Below are 21,185 nucleotides of genomic sequence, written 5' to 3' on the forward strand. Positions count from 1 at the left end.
TGTTCACAAGGATTTTTATTACATCTTTGAGGGTTTCCAGAAACTTGCTAGGTTATTCACTATGGTGCAATCTGACAAGCTGCTAAATTGGCTACGCTGCCAATGATTGAAATTGAGGAAATTAAGTAATTTTACCCCGCACTACATGTAGCGACCTGAAATATAACTGAAAGGTCCACCGTGGTGGCTTTAACCTAGATATGGAGGGCGAAGTTAATGCATTTTAAGTTCTTTTCACACAATAGTGAAAAAAGAAATCCCACTATAGTTCTGTTAAGAGATGCATCTTTATGGCTTATGTGCTTAAATCGCCAGGTTGAAACTAGTAGCTAAAGAGGCCGCGGTCATAGAAAGCAGAGCGCAGAGGGAGCACCGAGAAATCGTCCTATTTTTTCCCCCATTATTGAAAGCATCACTGGCAGCTCCCTGGAGGTATACGCACACACACAAAGGTGCACACAAGCACGAAAAAAAAGGCACAAGCAAAGTTTCAGGGTCAGGCAGGTGAATGTGCACGGAAGTGAGCTACGAGGAGCACTTTAATGAAAGGCTTCAATGGAGCAGCAGTGGCCCCCAGTCAGGCGCCCATAAAGAGACAGACGGGGGAGAGAGGGGACACTGACGCACAGCGAGGAGGGGGAGACGGAAAGGTAAATGTGCAGCCTGACTGAGGAGAATGGGTGAAAAGGTGCGGGTTTAAAGAGGACATTGAGAGGTATTCTGGCTTTCGGGAATGGTTCAGATACACAGAAGGAGACAAAATGGCAAAAGAAATACTAACAGAGCACAGTTACAGTCACTAAATATGATGGGCATAAAAACAACCCTTAAAGCAGTACTAAGTAACTTGTTTACCTTAATAAATCCGATTGGGGGGGTCTTTCATCTTCCCCTGGTGTCTCTGGCCAGAAAAAAACACAATTGCAACTTCGCTGCCACCGGGTTGGAGGCCCCAATACACACTAATAGAATCACGAAGAAGAAGCTAACAGGCTGACGGGCAAAGCAAATTGCAGGCTAGCGCCACTTAAACTGTATATACAGCCAGTTTGAGCAAAAAGAAAAAAGTAGTATTTTCTCTCACGGACAATTAATGAGTAAAAAAAAACGCAACATTCTATGACACCTGCAGTGGTGCTTATGGCTTCTAGGGGCATAAGTTGCTTAGTACTGCTTTAATATACTAGAATTAAACATCAAGCGAATCATGCAAACGTGAGGAACATTGTTTCTCAGCAGAACATTGTTTAAGAGTGCCGGCGTGACAGTCTGGAAGGAGCGATCTCCTCTGGTCCTGAAATAAGTACGAGAGAAGGTTCAGATCCAAAGACCTCAGCCTCCGGGGAGGCTGGCTCTAAGAGGGAGCCTGACCCTGCAAGGCTCTGAAAGTCAGCACCAGGATTTTTGAGAAGAATGGGAGTCACATGAGCCTGAGTTTTGCACCTGCTCCAGACGAGACAGCTCCATTCTGTTTAGATAAGAAGACAAACTGCTACAGTGCTCTAAACCAGAAGATGCAAAGGTGTGGATAATAATTTCAAGATCACCACACTGAAGATCAACGCACCAAATCGGTTTTCCAATAAGACAACTAGATCAGTGCTACAAAAGACAGTGAAAGGGGCTCTTTCTTTTGCATGTTAAAAGCAAGTTGGCGACATACAGGAGCTGTCGGAGCTGGTCAGACTGAAACTAAATTGCAATCTTCTGCAACTTTAGTCCTTCCTGACAAAGCTCAACGTGGTCGATCTCTCTGGCTGTCACCCACTTCCAAAGTGCAAAAAGCCTGTTCAGCTGGTCAACAAAAATCCTCAGCGGACCCCTTTCCGGGCCATAGTTTGAACCCCCCCTGGACTAAAGTCTTTAGCTAACAGAAGAAAAAAAAAGTGAAGTGAATTACTCTGGTTCTATGACGCCATGAGCCAGTAACTAGAATCTGGAAACAAGCAAACCTTCCGAAAACATAGGAAACATGGCCCACCAGGAACGTCTGTTACAAGCTCCCATGTCCAGACACTTCCACTTTGGCACGGATACCGCGAAATCCCATCAATAATGTAAAACATGTACTTGAGGTGCGTTTGTTTGGCAAAACCGGCAGCTCTTACCCAATATTGCCTTGAAGTAAATTGCTCGGAATCAAAGTGGCGAGGCCTCCGGGGAGCACTTTCTACGCAAAAAGCATCAAATGAAATCAAGGGGAGTTTTTTTTGGCCGCGTTTTGCCTGCGTGCTTTACGGCACTAATAAAACACAGAGTTAGAGTGGGCCAGCGCCGGGCTCCCACTCTCCGCGCATTGTTGCTCTGTTGCACTGCCGCTGTATATCAGGCCTGTTTATTCCTTTATTGAGTCCTTTGTCCGCTGCTCAAAAACGCCCCGTAAGGCCTCTAAAGTACTGCTTTATGTCTCTGGATTTACAAGAGGTGGTGATGAAACCTAAAGTGCCCATGTATATGGCGCTAAATCGACTTTCATAGCTTTTGGCCGTATTATAACGTTTTTTTCCTCATGTAAATCGTACCTGGAGTTGTCAGAATGTCCTGCACCCAATCATTTCAGTACTCAAATTCTCTTCAGTGCAGCTATTGCCTTGAGTTTTACGAGTTTTACGATGGTCTATCTTGTTTCAATACCTGCAGCATATGGGAGCTTGATTAAAAATAGGAATAAAGCAGCTATGAGGTGGACGTGAACTTCTATGTTGATATTTCATGTTTTAGAATTTAAAGGTGCATTATGCAACTTTTTATGTGTAACAAAAGTTGATAGTTGTGTATATTTGACCTTGTAGTGACCCAGCAGCTGTATGAATGCCTTTACTTTCAATCACAGTGGTCTCTACAAAGCTCCAGGACCTCCAGGATATATTGTTGTGTGGGCTTTCTAGTGAGAGGCTCTGTCAGCAGTGAAAACCTCCCAAGCAAATGATACACAAGCGTCCTAGAGACCACTGTGATGGAAAGTAAAGGTGCCATGCAGACCACTTATACAGCCACTGGGTCACTACAAGGTCAAATATCAACCCCCCCCCCCCCCACATAAAAAAAAGTTGCGGAATGCAGCTTTAAATGAAAGCGTGTTCATAGAAACTACACTCGAGCTGTAGAGAACGCTCATTTAGGGACCTTGTATGTTGCTTACATACCCATAAAACCCACGCTCAATTACACCGCCTCAGAGTGGAAGTGGCCACGTGTCTCCTCTGCAGCCTTATGAAATGACTCGGAGGGAAGAGGGAGCGCGCTGGCTGTCAGGAAGCCAAGCCCGAGAGGAGAAAGAGAAGAGGCCGAGGCCGAGGCTGGTCCAGGCGCAGCAGGGGCAGGAAGGAACGCTCTCAATAGAGACGCAGTTTCGAATCTCCGTCTCAATGACACTCCTTTTACAAAGTCATTAACAAATCTCCGACCGCCGACTGGGCTCCACACAACAGTTATTCAGGCAGGCTGGAACTGGTTTGGCAATCGCCGCTCAGGAATGAACGAGGAGGACAGTGCTGGAGTTGAAGGGAGATGGGGAAAAAAAAATGTGTGCAAAAAAAGTTTCAATTTGACATGACACGGTGCAACCAAGATGGCTGCGGTGGTCAGAGTATTTGATTTCATTACTTGAGATATTTATTACTCCAAAAACAAGTGTAAAATTAGAAAGCTTTTTACTGTGGAGCTTGTATAGAACAAGATGAGGGGGTGGGAGGAGCTTATGAGTAGATCACTTGAGAAACAGGAAGTCAAACTACAATATTTTGCATTTTCTAATGAACAAAAAGCTAAGGATAGTGATGTGTTGAGATTTTGAGATTTTTACCCGCTCTTTCAAAACTGCTCTTTTAGAGACTTTGTATCTGGCCTGGAGCGCCCTCCGCTGGCAGCAGGGGGAAGTACACATGATAAAAACAAGACACTATTTTAGCTGAGATTGTGCAACAATGCAGACGCAGAAACTGAAGAGTGCACTTCATGTTCTGTCGATTACAAAACTACCCACCAGAGATGTTCCGTGCTTTGAAAAATAAACGAAACACACACAAAATACTCATTGACGCATTTGCACGCTGTGAGTGAAGTGTCTTGCACAAAGACAAGGCTGAAGTACCAAGACCAAAGGGAGGGAAAATGAGCACATTTCTATCGAGTGGCTCTTCTAATCGAGGGCGTCACCCTCAACTGTTAAGTGGCACAACAACTTAACAAAAAAAAAGGCGAAAGGGTGTGAGGGCGCATAATAGGGGGATTTCCTAACGTTGATCCGCTAACAAAAGGTTGCTACATCTATCCCCCTGCAGGTTAACCCAGCGGCATTGAGGCACAGCTCAATTTCAGAGGATGAATTTCCCTAAGCCCCAAGGCGGTGTGCGGCTGAAGGCCATGAGAATCATGATGGACATTCGGGATGGAAGGATGGAGAGGAGACAGGCAGAGGAGGAGCGGAGTTAGGGAAGGCGAGACACTGCAATAGTCTCAGAGGCAGGTCTAAATATATGCTTTTTTTATTTGGTTGGAATATTAGTTACAGAGAGAGATTTTGGATATGTTGTTCAGTGAAAAAAAAAACGCGGCTCGCTAGCAGATAAAAGGTCATAAAAATAAGCATGCAAAGGGTGATTTTTGTTGTAAAACATTAAAACTATGTTAAAGGGACTAAAGGGAGTTTAAAAATGTTAAAATGATGTATTTTCCTCCCCCTACATGTTCCAGCCATGTCCTAATGTGTAGAATGAGCCAGAAATATTCACCACAACTGCTTCTAAAATCCCACCCAAAAAGTTATTGATTCGGGTCCGAAGTGCCGTCATGCACGAGCTTAATATAGAACCTGCAGTTACGCATAAGACCTGAAGTGGCAGAAATGAGTATAAAAATGACTAACTTGCATGACTAACACTATCGCTCAAATTCATAACACCATCACTAACGCTGGGTGATTTTTATAGATAATACACCCGATAAAAAGTACTTATCAAAACATGACAATACATGACACATTTGAGTCGTGTTCTTTTATATTAAACTGTGTCATGTCTAATAAAATGAAAGAAAAGCATCATGAGAGGACCAGATAAAGATGCTCCAAACAAACAAGAACAAAAAAATTCCTAAAAAATAAAATAATGAAGATGGAAACTTGTTTTTTGGTCCATCCATTCCTGGGATATGTGAGACTTCTCTGGTGAAGCTCAGTGTCTTTGGCACAAACAGCCGCAGGACAGAAAAACAAAATATGTCTGATTTTGAATTGGTATAAATGACCAGCTGCAATAGTGTTCTAGATTTAAGGGAGAAAAATCCTTAATATTGACCATTGTGTGAGAAAGTCGATGTTTTCACCTACCATGTCTCTCACCTTAAAAATGAGCAAATCCATTCAATAACCATGAATGAAAAAGTATTGAAGGCTCCTGTATTGAAATATTGATGTTGATTGTTATCTCATCATTTCTGTTCGATGCCAAAGCCCACCCTCTCTCTCTGTTATGGATTTTTAGGTACACCAATTTAAACCAATGTCGATGCACACACAGTGAAAGATCTCATCTCTGAAGACGATCTTGCGAGACAACCACTACGTATCGACTATCACAAAGAGCATCGCCACATGAGAGAAGCGTGTTGCCAGAGCAAACGGCCACATTCCAACCGAGAAAACGGCATCAATCAATGTAGACGCCTTTAGATAAATGAAGAAATTAAAGACGTCTGGCGCTGAGGGGGAGGGGCTTCCAGGCTCTGAGGGATGGCAGCGTAGCCAAAGAAATAAGATGTCGACGGTCGCTGTGGAGGCTAACGAGACCGCTGCATGCATTTACGAAGGCGACCGGAGAGAAAAATGAGAGCGGGGGAAAGAAAGAGGAGTGAAGCATAACTAAATGATATTGACCCTGGTCTCTGTGGCGCTGGCTCTTCAGTATTCTGTAGCTTGGAGACAGAAGGTAAGGGCCAAGACTGTGCTTTATGACCTGAAAAATATGCCTATACGGGTGCCTGGAGACGTACTGCATATGTGTAGAAGTTGTAGAATTCAAATAGTTTAAAAGTATGCAAGGCAAGCATGATCATTTAAATTCCGTTTTTGCAGCAGCAGTACCGTCAGCCGCGTCAAAACTTTGATGCATAGATACAGACGGCATCTCTGGAATCGCCCATATATGGTCATTTTTGAAAACAGTTAAGGGGGAAAACAATTTTGAAAAAATGTATATTTTCTCTAATTATTCAAAAACTACTGTAACAAAGGCTGAAATATGAACATAGTTTCTACTAAATAATGATACAAAGACATGGGGAGGAGCAAAGTGGTTCAACAGCCCATAAATACATGAATAACGGAGAATGCTAACTTGATGCTACATGTTAGCATCGGGCTAATGCTAACAGTTTGCTAGCGCTTGCTACAACTGACGTTTTTTCACTTCTACTGAACAATCTGCTGTGAGAAAATATCCAAATGGGCCCGATTTTCACTTGACTTTATTTATGTGTGATAAATAAGTTGATATTCCACCAGAAAATGGCAAAAAAGAGTGAAAAATTGTGTTTCTCTAAAGATTCTATTTTCCCCCTCGGCGAAGCCACGCCCCCTTCGATGACGAGATGCTGTCTGTATCTATTGGCGAAAAATGCAAAACAGCTCTTGGTCAGGCCCTCCTTACCAAAGGTTCAAACACAATATGGCCCTTGGGTTAAACATTTGGACAAATCTGCTCTAAATGTATAAAATAACATATTACATCACAATCACGTTCATTTTGGCTAAAAGCACCCAATAGCACCTGATGAAAAATGTTCTCAAATTCACCCAATGCTTCTGCTGTTTGCCCACCACACACCGAGCCAGCAATCGCAAAAGTTTAGGTAAGTACATAAAAAATCAATCTTTTTTCCCCAGCTTTTTACCATATTACGATGTTGAGACAAACCTGGAGTTATGTTTTGAGACAGTGGCACATCTTTGAATAGTCTTTGAATCAGAGGCTATTCTTAGCTGCGCGGCGAAATCTCGCCAAAAAGCTCCTCTTGAGGTCCTCTTGCTAAGCTTAAAATTCCATCACAATAAAAATACCATAGCTTCACAACAGCCACACAGTCAAGTTTTTTGTTTTCTTTTGGTGAAACAGCCGTGCAGCAAAGGGGAGTAGGAGGAAGCGGTGTGGGCGGGACGTATGGTGAGATTGTTTCGAAATCAGGAAGTGAAACTACTGGATCCTTTGTTTCAACTGTTTAAGATCAATATTGGATTTTCTAACCCCTTTTAAGAAAAGAGAGAGAGCACATAAATATATAGTCACGAGTCAACTATTCTAATCTTCACCACCAACCACCAGTGTCTTGAAATATTTTAAATAAACTATATAGTTAGGCCATGGTGTAAGATTTGTATTATTCTTTTTAGAGGAGAGGCTTTATTGAAAGTTGCACAAGCGCTGATGTTGGTAATAACTTTCATGCACAGCTCTCAATGTCACCGGAGGACACTAGATCTGTGGAATTTTAATTGAAAAGAAAAGCATTTCTGCCCATGAACCGCTGTCGTCGGCGCGCTCTTACATTTGGGGGAAGGATTCAGTCCAGAAGACAAATAGGATTCAGAAGTCTTAACGTATTAGCCATCACTGCTGATACTTGCATATTCGGTTGCACAGAGAGCACTTGGATCCGAGGTCTGTTCTCCTTTGATGGCAATGTTGGAGAGTGAAGAGAGTTTGACAAGATGGGTTTCCAGCATGGCTACTGGAGTCAAGCTGAGCTCTGAGATGATGAGAAATTATCTGGTGAAGCTTCTGGAATTGGAAATAACCGAGAAACACAACCTGGTTTCAATTGACTGTCCAGAAAACACACGACCCCACCGCACTTGAGCAAAACCAATCAGGAATCCTCAAACATCGAGGTAGATTGCCTTTCTGTGTGGAGTTTGTATGTTCTCCCCGTGTCTGTGAAGGTTTTCTCTGGATGTTCCGGTTTCTCCAACCACTAAAAAACACACTGCCTTCAATACAGCACACAGTCGTTTCAATAAGCTTCTGCAATGTTGACCCCTGTGCAAAGCCTTCTCCAGCACATTCCAAAGATTCTCAATGGAGTTAAGATCTGGACTTTGTGTGAAAATGATGAGTCTCATGGGGCAACAGTGGTGCAGATGGTAGAGCGGGTCGTCTTATGATCGGAAGGTCGGGGGTTCGAATCCCAGCTCCCATCCACATTGCCTCAAGTGTCAGTGTACATTGGTGTATGAAAGAGAGTGAATGGGTGATTGGTGACTTGCTGTAAAGCGCTTTGGGCTGTAGCTTGGCCTTAGCCATCCGTAAACTCTGGTCAATTATAATTTCCCTACATGTACGTCTGGGTCTCAGTGGCCGCGTTACATTGGTTGAATTTCAACCTACCATTCAGCGAGTGGGGGAGGCGGGGCATGTAGGTGACGTCAAGCATTTGCTGGTTGTAGTTTGGCAACGGTGGCGGATACGAAAGTCATGGAAACTCTTCAATCCGTTCTGGCTCACCTCCGAAATATCCAGAAATTAAACTTAAAGCCTTGGAATGCACAAGGAATGCCCCCAAGAGTTATGATAGCTGCTTCACTCACTCGGGCACATTACATACGTCACGATCAAATGTTGGCGAAAATCAGATCCAATCGTTTCAAAGGAGTTCACCCCTCCCACCTGAAAGCGGGGCTCAATTGTGAAGGTCCAGACCCTTGTACGAAACGCAATGACTAGCTTTGGGCCTGATGAAGGTAGAAAAAAGGCTCTATAAGTTGAGCCCATTTACCATCATACTCCCTGAAGCACGCTTTCACAACGTGAGCCCGATGAATCCTGGCATTGTCATCTTGGTATATGCCCGTGTCAGCAAGGAAGAAGAAATCTACATATGGAATAACCCGGTCATTCAGGACGTTCATTCTTCGGTCATAGTGTTGCTGAACCTGACCAGACCAGAAAAGTCAGTTCAGTCCAGGTGACAACTTGTTTTTTGGTCAGGCAGTGTATGCAGAGATTTCCCTCTGGAGCCGGGACTTAATACATACAGATAAATGACTCCGCTGGACCTTCATGCTCATAAAAAGTCACTTCCTCTGAGCAGTGTTTTTGACGGATGTGGTGCAACCTGACACAGTGCACAGGCATCAATCAATATACGTCCAGTCTTACACTTTCTTGTTGCGGTCTCATATTGTTGCCGTCTTTCTATGCCCTGTTTTTTACAATTATTTTCTGCGTATGAAGTAAGTCAATGATGTATTTTTCAGCGTCGCAAAAGTATCAGAGCTTGCAAACTCAAAACAAACATTCACAGGCAAAATCCATAGCGTTTGCCTGGCACGTGTTATAAATAAATGAATAGATTTGCGAAAGTGGACAGAAAGGCACAGGCCCCCGTCAGTACCAGTTAATTCATCTCATGCACTTTGAACGCAACCTCGGAAGTCCGTTCCTTCAAATCTCTTTCGTTTCCCCTCCGGATCAATAGCGTCCACAAAATTGTCCGTGGTGATTTTATTACCTGCACTTGACAGAAGCGTTCAAGCACGCTTTTGAAGGTTCCATTCTAGATGTAGATAAGCTCATCGACGCAGATAAGCAAAGTTCAAAATGAAAACGTATATTTGGGAGGGAGGGGAGCAAAAGTCACGTTGATTAAGTTTGACGATGCAAGTTGCGAGGCTTAACAAGGCAGAGTTAATTGCCGCCTCGCGTCAATCGGAAGCTGCATGAGGTTCTGATGTACGCCACATTTTGCCCTCTTGTTGTAAATTAGTAGGTATTTATGAAGTGGCAAAATGGCGAGTGAAAGCGTAAAGGAGCTTTTAGGAAAAACAGGATTTCTAACCAATAGGCCTACAAGTGTGCCATCTGTGCATTTCAACCAGTCACGTCACGACCCATTTGTACTCGATAAATGCATTTGTGTACAGGCTCTCAATCATCCAGAAATGTTCTCTACATAAAAAAGAGGTTTTCAAATGTTTTCAACTGGACTGGGTCAAGGGCTGAGACTGGGTGACACAAAAGGTGGAAGCCTAAATTCCAAGAGTGGGCTTCTGAGAGTCTGAGAGTCAATATAGCCCCACCCACTTCTTGTTTACATTCAGCCAACTTCGCTCATTAAAATAGCCATTGTCTTGAGCTGAGTGGTACTCGTGACCCTACAAATTACTAGACCATAAATGTAAAAGGCCTCTCCATCACTGTGTGGCACGGCACCTGCACTGCCTCCTGCCGAAGGAGCCTCCAGTGCACCGTGAGAGCAGTGCAGAAGATCTGTGGAGCCTCTCTCCCCTCTATTAAGGACATGCACTCCACCCGTCTCACCTGCAAAGCCGTCAGAATCACCAGGGACCCTTCGCACCCATCACACAGTCTCTTCAAGGTAATGCCTTCAGGGAGGAGACTGCGGAATCTACAGGTCAGACTGAAGAAAAGTTTCATACACAGGGCCATCGGGAAGCTGAACTCCCTCAAGAATGAGAGAAATATAATTTCAAACCATTCACATGGTTTGACAAATACACAAATCTTGAATCTCTCTAATCATCTCAGGTACAAAACATTTCAGATCTGGTTTACTGTTTGTTTGGGTACTATATTTGATACATGGCTTAATATAGTTTCATTAAAAATGCATTAAATTCGATGTCATATTCTCGCCGGGTGTTTTGGTAAATTGTAGGCAATCTGTTACTGATCTGTTCCAGTGCAAGGGAAGCAACGCCCTGTTTGTGAAAATTGTTTTGCCTTGGATAAAACTATTATTTAAAGCGAGACTTGGCACCGTTTTTTTTTTTTTACACAGTGGTCAATGTTGAGATTTTTAGTTTTATTCCTCAACATCTTAGTGTGGAAGTTAGACGAAAGTTACATTATTTTCTGTCGTTGTCCACTAGCAAGCTGGAGCCGGCGGCGGCTATCCCACGCTTAATCATTTACAAATATTGACATATTTTGGCAGACGAAAGGCAGTCGTAGTTTCTTTCCAGATTTGTATTCAAAATATTTTTGAAGGATTTTTTTTCCTCTATCTAATTCCCAGCTGTCAATATCTAATGCCTATCCTGATTGAGCATATTTGTATCAGTAATGTACAGCAAAAGTATCAACTTGACATCACAAAATAAAGTTTTTTTCCTACTTATTAACCTGCAGTGTCTCGCCTTTAAAAAACAAAAAACAAATACAGGCTCCTTTACGCCCCTATTAAACTCTCTCCTTTGATCAAATTTGGCCTCAGTGTCAACAACAGATGCTGCTTCGCTTCCTGCAGTGCTGATACAGCCTCTTGTGCACAGGCTGCTTTATTTCTCCTTTGTCCCGCCCACTGCACTCTTCATGGCAGTGCGAGAAACATGTATAGGCCTAAACAACATGGTTAACCAGTCTTATGCATAAGATCCCATAGGTATTTAGTTCTCTGCAGTTCATGTGTGTGGAAAAAAATGCCGGTCGAAATGACTTTCAACATGGAAGTTTTGTAGAGAGCTTATATTCTTAAAACATATTAACAGAACTAATGAATAGTAAAAAAGCGAATTAATTGTAAATGCGGTAAACCTAATAAATAATCAAATAAACGTACCTAAATAATGTCTGCAGGCAATTTGTTATCCGAGAACATCACACTGCAATTAATAAAAGTCTAATCTAAAGCCCTGCGGAACGCACCGTATTCTCCATGTGTCGGGCCTAAACTGAATTGAAAAATACGCCCAGACAACTATCGAACTCTCTCCTCCATGGGTCTCCTTCATTTCCTCACCCCCCAGCCTCCCAGAGCGATTTGATTCAGTTAGCTGATCCTCATTGGTGTAATCAATGGGGACGTGAGCAGGCATACGTCGACATACACCACACGGCGGAACCAGGTCCTTCCTGTGCAGTTATAATGTAGAAATGTCACAGACTCACACAATAGAAATGGCATGAATGAAAGGAGTTTTAGTTGGTGACGTACACGGATGGACAATAACAGATGAAAAAGTCAGTGCGTAAATGTCTAGATGCACAAAAATGCTAGTTAATTTCCTGTACCTATTCCTTTAGGGATTAGCTTAGACTCGCTGTAATAAATACTTTTTCTTTTTAAAGATTTTGCTTTGGACGGCAAGTTGCTGACAGACATATATTTAATTGATTTGCGCTTTCTGCGTTGGTAAAGCCATTAAGCTATTCTCAATAATTGCTTTTATCAGTAGGTGTCAATAGTATTCTGTTCTTTACCTCGAATCCCAGCATCCTGAAGGAACACACTGTCACTGTGTCCTTGGGCAAGACACTTCACCCACCTTGCTCCTTGTTTGCGTACCCTGGTGTATGAATGAGAGTGAATGGGTGACTGGTTCCTCATTGGTTGCTGTAAAGGGCTTTGGGCCTAATGAAGGTAGGAAAGCGATATATTAGTTGAGACCATTTTACCATTATACTGTATCTATTTGCTAAACTACAACTTCTGATGCAATAAAAGGTCAGATGGTTTATGTGTTCACCAACTTTAGTAAAACCTTTCCTTTTTCTAGTATCACGCCGCTCTCCTGTGTATTACCGGCAGTTGCTTTCTGGTCACCAGCCTGCATAAGGAATGAATGGGTTTCCGGACGCTGTTGGTGTGAGTGTGAGGAAGGTGCGGAGCTCGTCTCTGCTTCTACAGGACAAAGTCAGCACGCTGTTTCGAAGGTGGCGAAACAGCGTGTTAGTTAGTGTTAGTTTTAAGTGCAACCGTTTTTTAATGAAATATGACCCATCACGGAAATGGAGGACACAACTCGGTTTTGGGGCATTTTGTGTGAGACATAGATTACGAAAGTGTAGTCTTCAAGCTTTGAGAATCTGTTAACAGTTGAAGCTAAGCTCTCAGATTTTCTCTTAGCTGAGAAAACAGCCTCTAAACTTTTGGGCTCGGAGTGACAATAGGGCTCATTTACATCTCATAAATCCACTTCCCATAGAGCCTACCACTACAGCAACTAGCAACACAGTGACAACTAGCATTATCCCAACACACACACATTTGGAACAATAATGTCAAGGAACACTTCAAATATACTTCGGGCACATTACTGAAATAACCATCCACTAAATATTTCCCTCCACAATAAATTCATAAAAACTCAACTATCTCCAAACATTAAGCTGGCAAGGCACTTTACGTCCAAATTTAAATCCAATCAATTCCCTTGGGGCAAAGAAAACTCCGCTGTTATTCATAGAAGTTTTTGTAATGCATATTTAGTTGCCGTTTTGTGCTTAAAGGTCAGCATTTCTTCATAATAGTCTTTGCAACACTGTGGAAGAATTTGCAACATGTTTCCTATGGGGAGGCAGCTGCCAGACAAAAAAAATACTCCTACACACATTTCCTGAAGGCTTTTGTAAGTCTCTCATGTAGTACTTTCGCCAGCCAACAATGTGTGCAGCAATGTGTGTGGGGCTAAAAGCGTGTGGAACATTTTGCAAAACCTTATATATATATCACATCACATGACACAAAAAAGTGAGAACTTTCACTCCAACTGTTTTTGTGTCTATAGTGTGAAGTATTATTACTATAGTTTCATATTTGGTCAATGAGAAATGTGGAGGACGAGCCTGCAAGTTAATGCCACTCTGCGTAACATTCCACCCAATAAAAAGGAATAAAATGGAAAAACACCAGTAAAACGATGTGTCTGTACTGTGAGCGCCACAATTCTTCCTTGACCTGATTTGTAACTTGACTAGGAGCGGGTCACACTGTCGTTGTGTCCTTGGGCAAGACCATAGACTATATATATTAATAAACAACTCCTTCTCACTGCTCCCCGTTTGGAACAATGACCACGTTCAAGGGGGAAAACATGGCAGATTTACAGACTCCCCCTCCCCAGCTCTGACGAAGCTTGTTCCTAAAAAGGGCAGAAGGGCGATGCAGGTACTACAGCAATGGCGGCCTCTAGTGTTGTGGTCTTAAAGCAGAGCAGCCAGCGGCCATTGGGCAAGACACCACCCACTTTGCGTACATGGTGTATGAATGAGAGTGTGAAGGGGTGACTGGTTCATTGATGTAAAGTGCTTTGTAGAAAGGCCATTAACCATTTATTTAGTCTGTCGCCATGGCGATGTTGCTACAATCCAAATGAGAGATCCTCCTCCAAAAGCTTTATTCTGAAAACTAACATAAAAAATAATACTGTCCATGTGTAGCTGACCATTAGCTTTGGTATTGTTTCATTGGTTTGTTCCATCAGCATTTTAGGATGTTTTAGTGACATAATACATATTAAAAGGAACATATTACCTGGAGTGTTGTGCAGTGTGGCTTTAAATCAGAGGTAGGCAACGTCAGGCCCGGAGGCCAAAACTGACCTCCCATCATAGAACCTCTGGCCCTTGAGATGATTTTGACGAACATAATTACACAAATCAGAGATCACATGCTTGTTAAAGTCGTCTAGAAATGTGAAGAATGCTGTCAATTCCTTAAAAAAATTATTTGCAGAACACCCATTTAGCCCATATGTGATGAAAGTGATGCTTTACTTTGGCCTACAATTGGAGGGTCCGGCCCTTGGTCTATTGACAATGAAGAAAATCATCCGGCCACCAAGCAAACTTGAAACTTCAAATGATGGAACAGCTGATTCATTTTATATGCCTCTGTTTCGTGTGCAGTCCCTAATTTTTCATTAATCCAACTACCCTCTTAAACAACCATGTTTAAAGGGCTTGTACGAGATTTCCTTATTCTAATAGTGGAACAAAATGTATTTATTCGTTGTTCGGTACATTGCAAAAGCAGATAAGGCTCGTTGTTAGAATTACTGTATTACTCCCTAAAAGTAGTACAGCGTGCATATAAACTCTTCCTTAGAAATACTTAAGTTGGGAATGAGATTAAACCACAACAAATCGAGTGAAATTCACACACTCCATCGTTTGTAGCCAAAAATATCAGGTATAGGCCCTTTAAAAGCATATGAAGCCAAGAAGTTTTGCAGGCTTGACATGCAAATCCGAACAAAGAAAGTCACGGCTTCAACAAACGTGCAAACTATTCCGGAAGTCTGTTGATCGAAGATTGTCAACAGTGCGACATGTGTGCCTCTCAACAATAACTTCAACAATCCACCATCAACATCCAGAGCTCTGTCGCTTTTCTCGTACGCATTCTAAACACACAGCCAATATCTATATGCAAATCACAAGGCGGCTCCATCAAAGCAGCGCGGCACATAACATTTGCAAGAGCCTTAAAGAAACTGAAAGGGCTTCGAAGCTTCTCCTTACCTTCTTGTACGGCCTGGAAGGGGTTGTTCGCGTCCACAAATTCCACAGACACCGTCACTTTCTCCGTCTCCAAAATCTCGTTGTTCAAGTTGAGGTCCGCCACGGCGAGGCGAAACACCTCGTCGTCCTTCCGTGCGGATTCGTCGAAGATGGCACCTGGGAATGACAAACGGGAAGGTCGGTCACTTTGGGAGGCAAAAGTAAAAGATGTTGGAAGTTTAAGACATGTGGAAAGAATAAACAACAATAGAAAAGAGAAAGAGGATAAATGACAGGAAACCAACTCAGATCATCTCCCAAATCTGAATTCAAATGCTGGTAAAGATCCGGTCATCGCTTGCGTTTGTTCAACACAATTAGCCACGTGTTGTCCTTTTTTCCCTCCACTTCCTCCCTCTCAGCTGTTCATTTGGGGCTATTTTGTCCCAATGAGCCACTAATTGTGCACTGCCAGCGCATTCATGCACCGCTAACTGTATTCCACTGACCAGAAAATAAGAGTCCTATTACAGAGACGTGTGCCAGTGCCCTGCATAAAAAGGGCTTCTGAATTTCTGTCAATCAACCCAACTGCTTCACGCTGATGCTCCACGTCGTCCCACTTGGTAAAAGTCAAACAAAAAGAAAATGTTATGGCTCTGACTTTGCATATAAAGTGCTGTGTACTGCGCATATAAAGCGTGCATTTTTACCATGGCTGAGCAGGAGTCAATCAGCAGAGACTTGGACAAATGAGTACAGTGTGATGAATAGTTGAGTGGATGAGCAGCAGGTTGAAAACACTCCTATGCCAATGAAGGGAGAGACTGATGGATTCTTTTATGGAAATGTCCTCACAGACACTAGTGGTGGTGGTGAAGAGGTGACGAGGGAGAGGTTAAGGAAGGTGGTGGCTGCACTGCTGCGGTGGGGATGGAGGGCCAGCTTTGTGCAAAAGGAATGAGAGGGACATTTATATGAATGGCTTGAGATATAATTGGTTGAAATTAAAATGACAGGCTGAATGGCTGTGGCAGACAGGTAGGAACAGGGAAATATACCGCCTTCCTGGTTGAAATCGATGTGTAGGGCGTGCTTGCAGAGAAACAAACGACTGTTGGATAATTACTTACTAACTCAAAATGTGTTTTTGTCTTGAAGCTAAAGGCTAATGTTAATTTAAAGCAGAACTAAGTAACTTGTTAACCTTAAGAAATCCTTTTCATAGTCCCTCTGGGCATAAAACAACTGTTAATTGGATGGCCGGGGGGGGGGTCTTTCATCTCTCCCTGTGTCTCTGGCCAGAAAACCACACTTACAACTTTCCCTGCACCGAGCCGGAGACCCAATACACACTAGTTGAAGGACAAAGAAGAAGCTAACAGGCTAACAGGCAAGGCTAACTGCCACTTTAGCACCCTTTTTCTTTTCTGTCAGCATATTTTTTACTGTCACGGACAATTAATGAGTAAAAAATAACGCAACATGCTACGACACCTGCAGTGGCGCTGATGGCCTCTAGGGGCATGAGTTACTTAATTCTGCTTTAACGCTAAAAAGTGGTAAAAATGGCTCCCCCATCTATACTTATTTTCATGAAACACACCAAGCATGACGTTTATTGATTTCTTTTTTAAATTTGCTTTAAAATGTGAATAGGAAGTATAGTCTTTGCCCTACACTGGCCAAAAGGAAGTTAGCCAAAACTCTGTTACAACTATTATTACTAATGGCTTAAAAGCATACTGAAGATGTATCTATAAGGTCATTAGCTAACTAGCCATGTAGTGATTATGTCAAACTGTGCACACATCACAGTAAGACATTTTCAAGACGGGTGAAGTGTCTTCCCTGAGGACACAACAATGGCACGGCCCAGAGACACGATTCGAATCACTGACAACCCAGTCACCCGGGCTGTATATTGGACGGATCTTATGATTCTTGCGTCAGGTTCCCCCCAAAAAGTGTCCAAATTCCCGTTCGTCACTTCATCCCAGTGAAAAACCACTGCGGAGCAATCCCTTTCAAAACAGCGATTTATTTAAAGTAACTGCTGTCGTTTCAGGGCAGTTAGCTTAAGTGCGCGGACCGTATCTTCATCAAAAACAGCTCATAAAGTATGTATTGCCCAACTATCTGATTCATCAGCACTTGGCGACTGTAAATAGCGGTGGCCTGATTGAGTGGCTCCTAACGCCATGCAGTATGGATGAGAAGCCGACGGCGCCGCTAAAACACAGACACATTAACTATTCCATTAGGCATGCATAATGAATGGGCACCAGTCAAGTTCGGGATGACACCGCCCGGACGCCTTTGTCATGACTTCAAACGAACTCTCTTCGAAGAATAGATTGAGTTGAGGAGAAGTAGCCTGGCATGAGATTTGACCATTATGAGCTTTGCTGGGACTTGATTGCGAAGGAATAGGGATGGGTATTGTTAAGGATTTATTTGATATTACTACTCTAATTGGTTCTGCTTATCGATACGGTCTTTAAACGATACTCTTAAAGACCCTGAACCCTATATCTTCCATGTTCATATAGTTAGAAAAGTTATTAGTCATAACTCATTCCTAACTTACCTGGTTCATTCCTAACATCTCAAATCTCATAACGCTGCTGTTTACAACTACTAGCCTACAGCAGGCTACTTGTTTTTAGCATAGAAATCACAGAAATGTTGGTAGCTATCTGAGCCTGTTCCTACAAATGCGAGCTTGTGTTAGCAAACGGCTTCACAGACCTGTCTGAATTGAGCATTCTATCCCAATATAAAAGAATGGTGAAGTCAGGCCCTATATTAAAGTAAAAAAAAGATATTTAATGGCCATCGGAAGTGTATCTGACCCCATAAACAGCCGAAATCGAACTGAATATGATTTAGCATTGAGCTCAGAGGCCTCTTTGATATGCTAATTTGTGTGCTATCTAAAGTGAAATCCCTGTATTTTTAATAATGATTCCTAACTAGGCTTTGATATCACCTAAATGTGGTCGATGAGCTGCTGAAAACACCTGGATTGCTCAGACATAATTAGGGATGTTTAATGGCTAACGGCTAACAGCTATACAAAAAATACATGGTAAATATACATGGTTCATAATATTCCTTTTTCACAATAATGAGCTACTTGGAAGGCGGGTGGTTGTGGGTGAAAAATGTGGGTATGGGAAGGCGGGGGGGGTGCGGGTCGAAAGTGTGTGGGTATGGGAATGGTGGGTGGGTGCGGGAGCAAAGTCTGTGGGTATGGGAATGTGGGTGTGTGTAGATGTAAAGTGTGTGGGTTTTAGAAGGGATAGGACTAAGCGAGTGAGTGCAGGGGTGAATGTGCAGAACAAGTGTTAAGGACTGACTGATGCTTTGCAGAGTGAGTGGTGTGTGCGGTAGCCGGGCCTGGTCCGGTTGGGGACAGAGGATGGAAATTAGCTTGAGCTATAATCCTGCATTTTAAGTATACTGTACTTTGTGTAAATGCATTGTCCCTTTTAAATAAATAAAATACAAAAAATACAAAAATACTTCCGGATCCAAACTGTTGAGAGCTCTATCGATAAACGCAGCAAAAAATGTACAGTATTTTACCTTTTTATATGGCATTTGTTTGTTTTTATGTTGTGTCCTTTTATGTGTTGACATTGCACTTTGAGCACATTTGTCCCCATGTGGTTTTGTTCTGCAAGTAAACTGAATCTTGAATCTTGAACTTTATCTGAATCTTCTGCTGAAATAACAACAGATAAAAGGCCAAAAACGGTTTTACTCCCAATTAGAATAATAGCCTATGTCTCATCATTTCTCCAGGTGAAATAAATATTTTTTATATTTAAAGGGACTATACGGTGTTTAAAAATGTTAAAATGATTCATTTTCCTCCCCCTACATGTTCTTGCAATGTCCTAATGTGTAGAATGAGCTCAGGCATATTCACCACAACTGCCTCTAAAATCCTGCACTGTCACTCAAAAAGGTGATACTTGCAGTTACACGTATGACCTTAGGTGGCAGCAGTGAGTATAAAATGGCCCACTTGCATCTAGCCCCTTTAAAAGAAGCCTTTGTGTATGGAAAAAAAAAATCGATCAGATGTTTGAAAAAGAGGTTAAAAAGCAGGTTAAAATCAGTTAAATCCCATTCTAGTGAATAGGGCTGAAGTTCCATTGGATCCGGAAGTGAAGCAATGACATCATCACTTAACAAACGTATTGACACCCATTTGGCTACAGTTGCCATAATGTGATAACATCTGCACGACCTCTATAGCGAGGGGGCAAAATGGATTTCGCCCTACAATGAAAAAAAAGATTGAAAACTGAACAATCGGGTACAGTGTCATGTATTTTCTGAAGGACTTTTCATTTTAACATGTCCAGGCTGAGCAGATCTGAGTTTATCTGATGTTAGAGGTCAATTTAGGAGTGCTGTGACTCTCCAAAATAGCTACTCAGAGCTCTGCTTGTTCCACGAGTGAACTGCTGGGTTAGCAATCAGCGTGTTGTCTTACTCAGGTCTTAAACAGGTTCAGGTTGCTGAATTCAAATGCAATCAAAGACGAAAAGAAAAAAAAAAAGAAAAAACTTGCGTGACTACTTTGGGGAGAGGTGACGTAGAGAGAGTTGCTCTGAAGTTTGACAGACGGTACAATAGAACGAATGAGACTGCAAGAATGTGACTGCACTACACACTATAACAGCTTTTAATCTGGGCTCGCACTGGGCTGTTGCCATGGAAACCCGAACAAAACGCGAAGCTGCCGAGAAACTCTATTATTATTGTAATGTTGTCAGAAGACGACTTTAGCAAGAGTTACATAAGATTTACAGTGTTGCTTTTCACTAATGGAAGGTTCCATCATGTCTGCGCCGTGTTAGTGCTTTCATATTTTCGAGAGACGCTGTCATTTTCTGTGCAAAAGAGACAAAAGGGGAAACATTCACATAGACTTACTCTTTAAACTTTTTGAAGCACAGGGATTAAAACTTTAACTAATGAGGACGGTACTACACCAGTACGAATCTGAAGTACTCCGAACCAATAAAAGGGAAGTCTACACTACATCCAGCATTTGAGATCTGCACTGCATCGCAAAGACAAGTTCTGGTCCAAAACTCATTCAATCATGTGTGATGCAAAAAAAATCAGAATCAGAATTGGTTTTAAAAAAGACCAAAGATGTTGTTAGCATTTAGCCTCTCCCAGCATATTCCTGTGGATCTAAATGGGGGTGAAGTTAGAAGCGACCAAGCTCTTCCCTATTTAAATTCGTATAAAAAGGGGTACTATATAGAAAGGCATATTAACACTTCGGCGTCCTAATCTTCAGAATTCTTTAGGAGAGAAGATATTACTGCGCGGACATCGAAGTACTCCTAAGGTGTTATTACGCCTTACAATATAGTTCCCCTTTTTATCCGCTTAGAAAATCGACATGTTTAATTTTGTGCAACTATACGTGGATCGTGTATCTACACACATAACCCTATTTAAACAGGGGAAACATGGAAGAGCTTGGTCGCTTCTAACTTTCAGAGGCGTAGCTTGCCATTAGGCAAGACAGGCAGCTGACTGGGCCCCCCAACAGACAAGGGCCCCCGTGAACTGACCCATGTTTTTTATAAACTTGCATCAAACGCTTGATATACAGTCTTCCTAAAATTTTGAGCTGCAATTACACCATGTCTCCACTGATCCGTTTTGGCGCTGTTTATCCCCATCCTGCTGCAGGTTTTAGTGAGTCATGGTTCCCGATAATGTTAACTTATAATGAGCAGTGGATAGACTTTTTTACTCATGTCCCCACCAGATTATATTTCTAAAGTGAAACCAGTTTATTGTGACAGTCATTATGACCTAAAGAACGTCAGCTTTCTGTTCTGAGGGAAACTTATGCAGAGAACTGCATTATGGGAGTTGTCCGGTGACCAACTCCTGCCCACGAGATGT

General features: G+C 42.4%; 1 protein-coding gene across 4 annotated transcripts in view; it reads right to left on the reverse strand.

Moving 5' to 3' along the window:
- The window catches only part of grid2 (glutamate receptor, ionotropic, delta 2), a 651,170-nt gene that overhangs the window by 560,773 nt on the left and 69,212 nt on the right, over positions 1-21,185 (reverse strand). For all 4 annotated transcript variants that reach the window (XR_013792643.1, XM_079551983.1, XM_079551984.1 and 1 more), the window contains exon 2: positions 15,258-15,413. Coding sequence is in view for 3 of the 4 variants with exons in the window: in XM_079551983.1 (XP_079408109.1) it covers positions 15,258-15,413 (156 nt within the window). In the remaining variant the exon portion in view is untranslated. The remainder of the gene's footprint in view (positions 1-15,257; positions 15,414-21,185) is intronic.

The sequence above is a fragment of the Gobius niger genome, assembly GCF_951799975.1.
Source record: "Gobius niger genome assembly, chromosome: 1".
Classification (NCBI taxonomy): domain Eukaryota; kingdom Metazoa; phylum Chordata; class Actinopteri; order Gobiiformes; family Gobiidae; genus Gobius; species Gobius niger.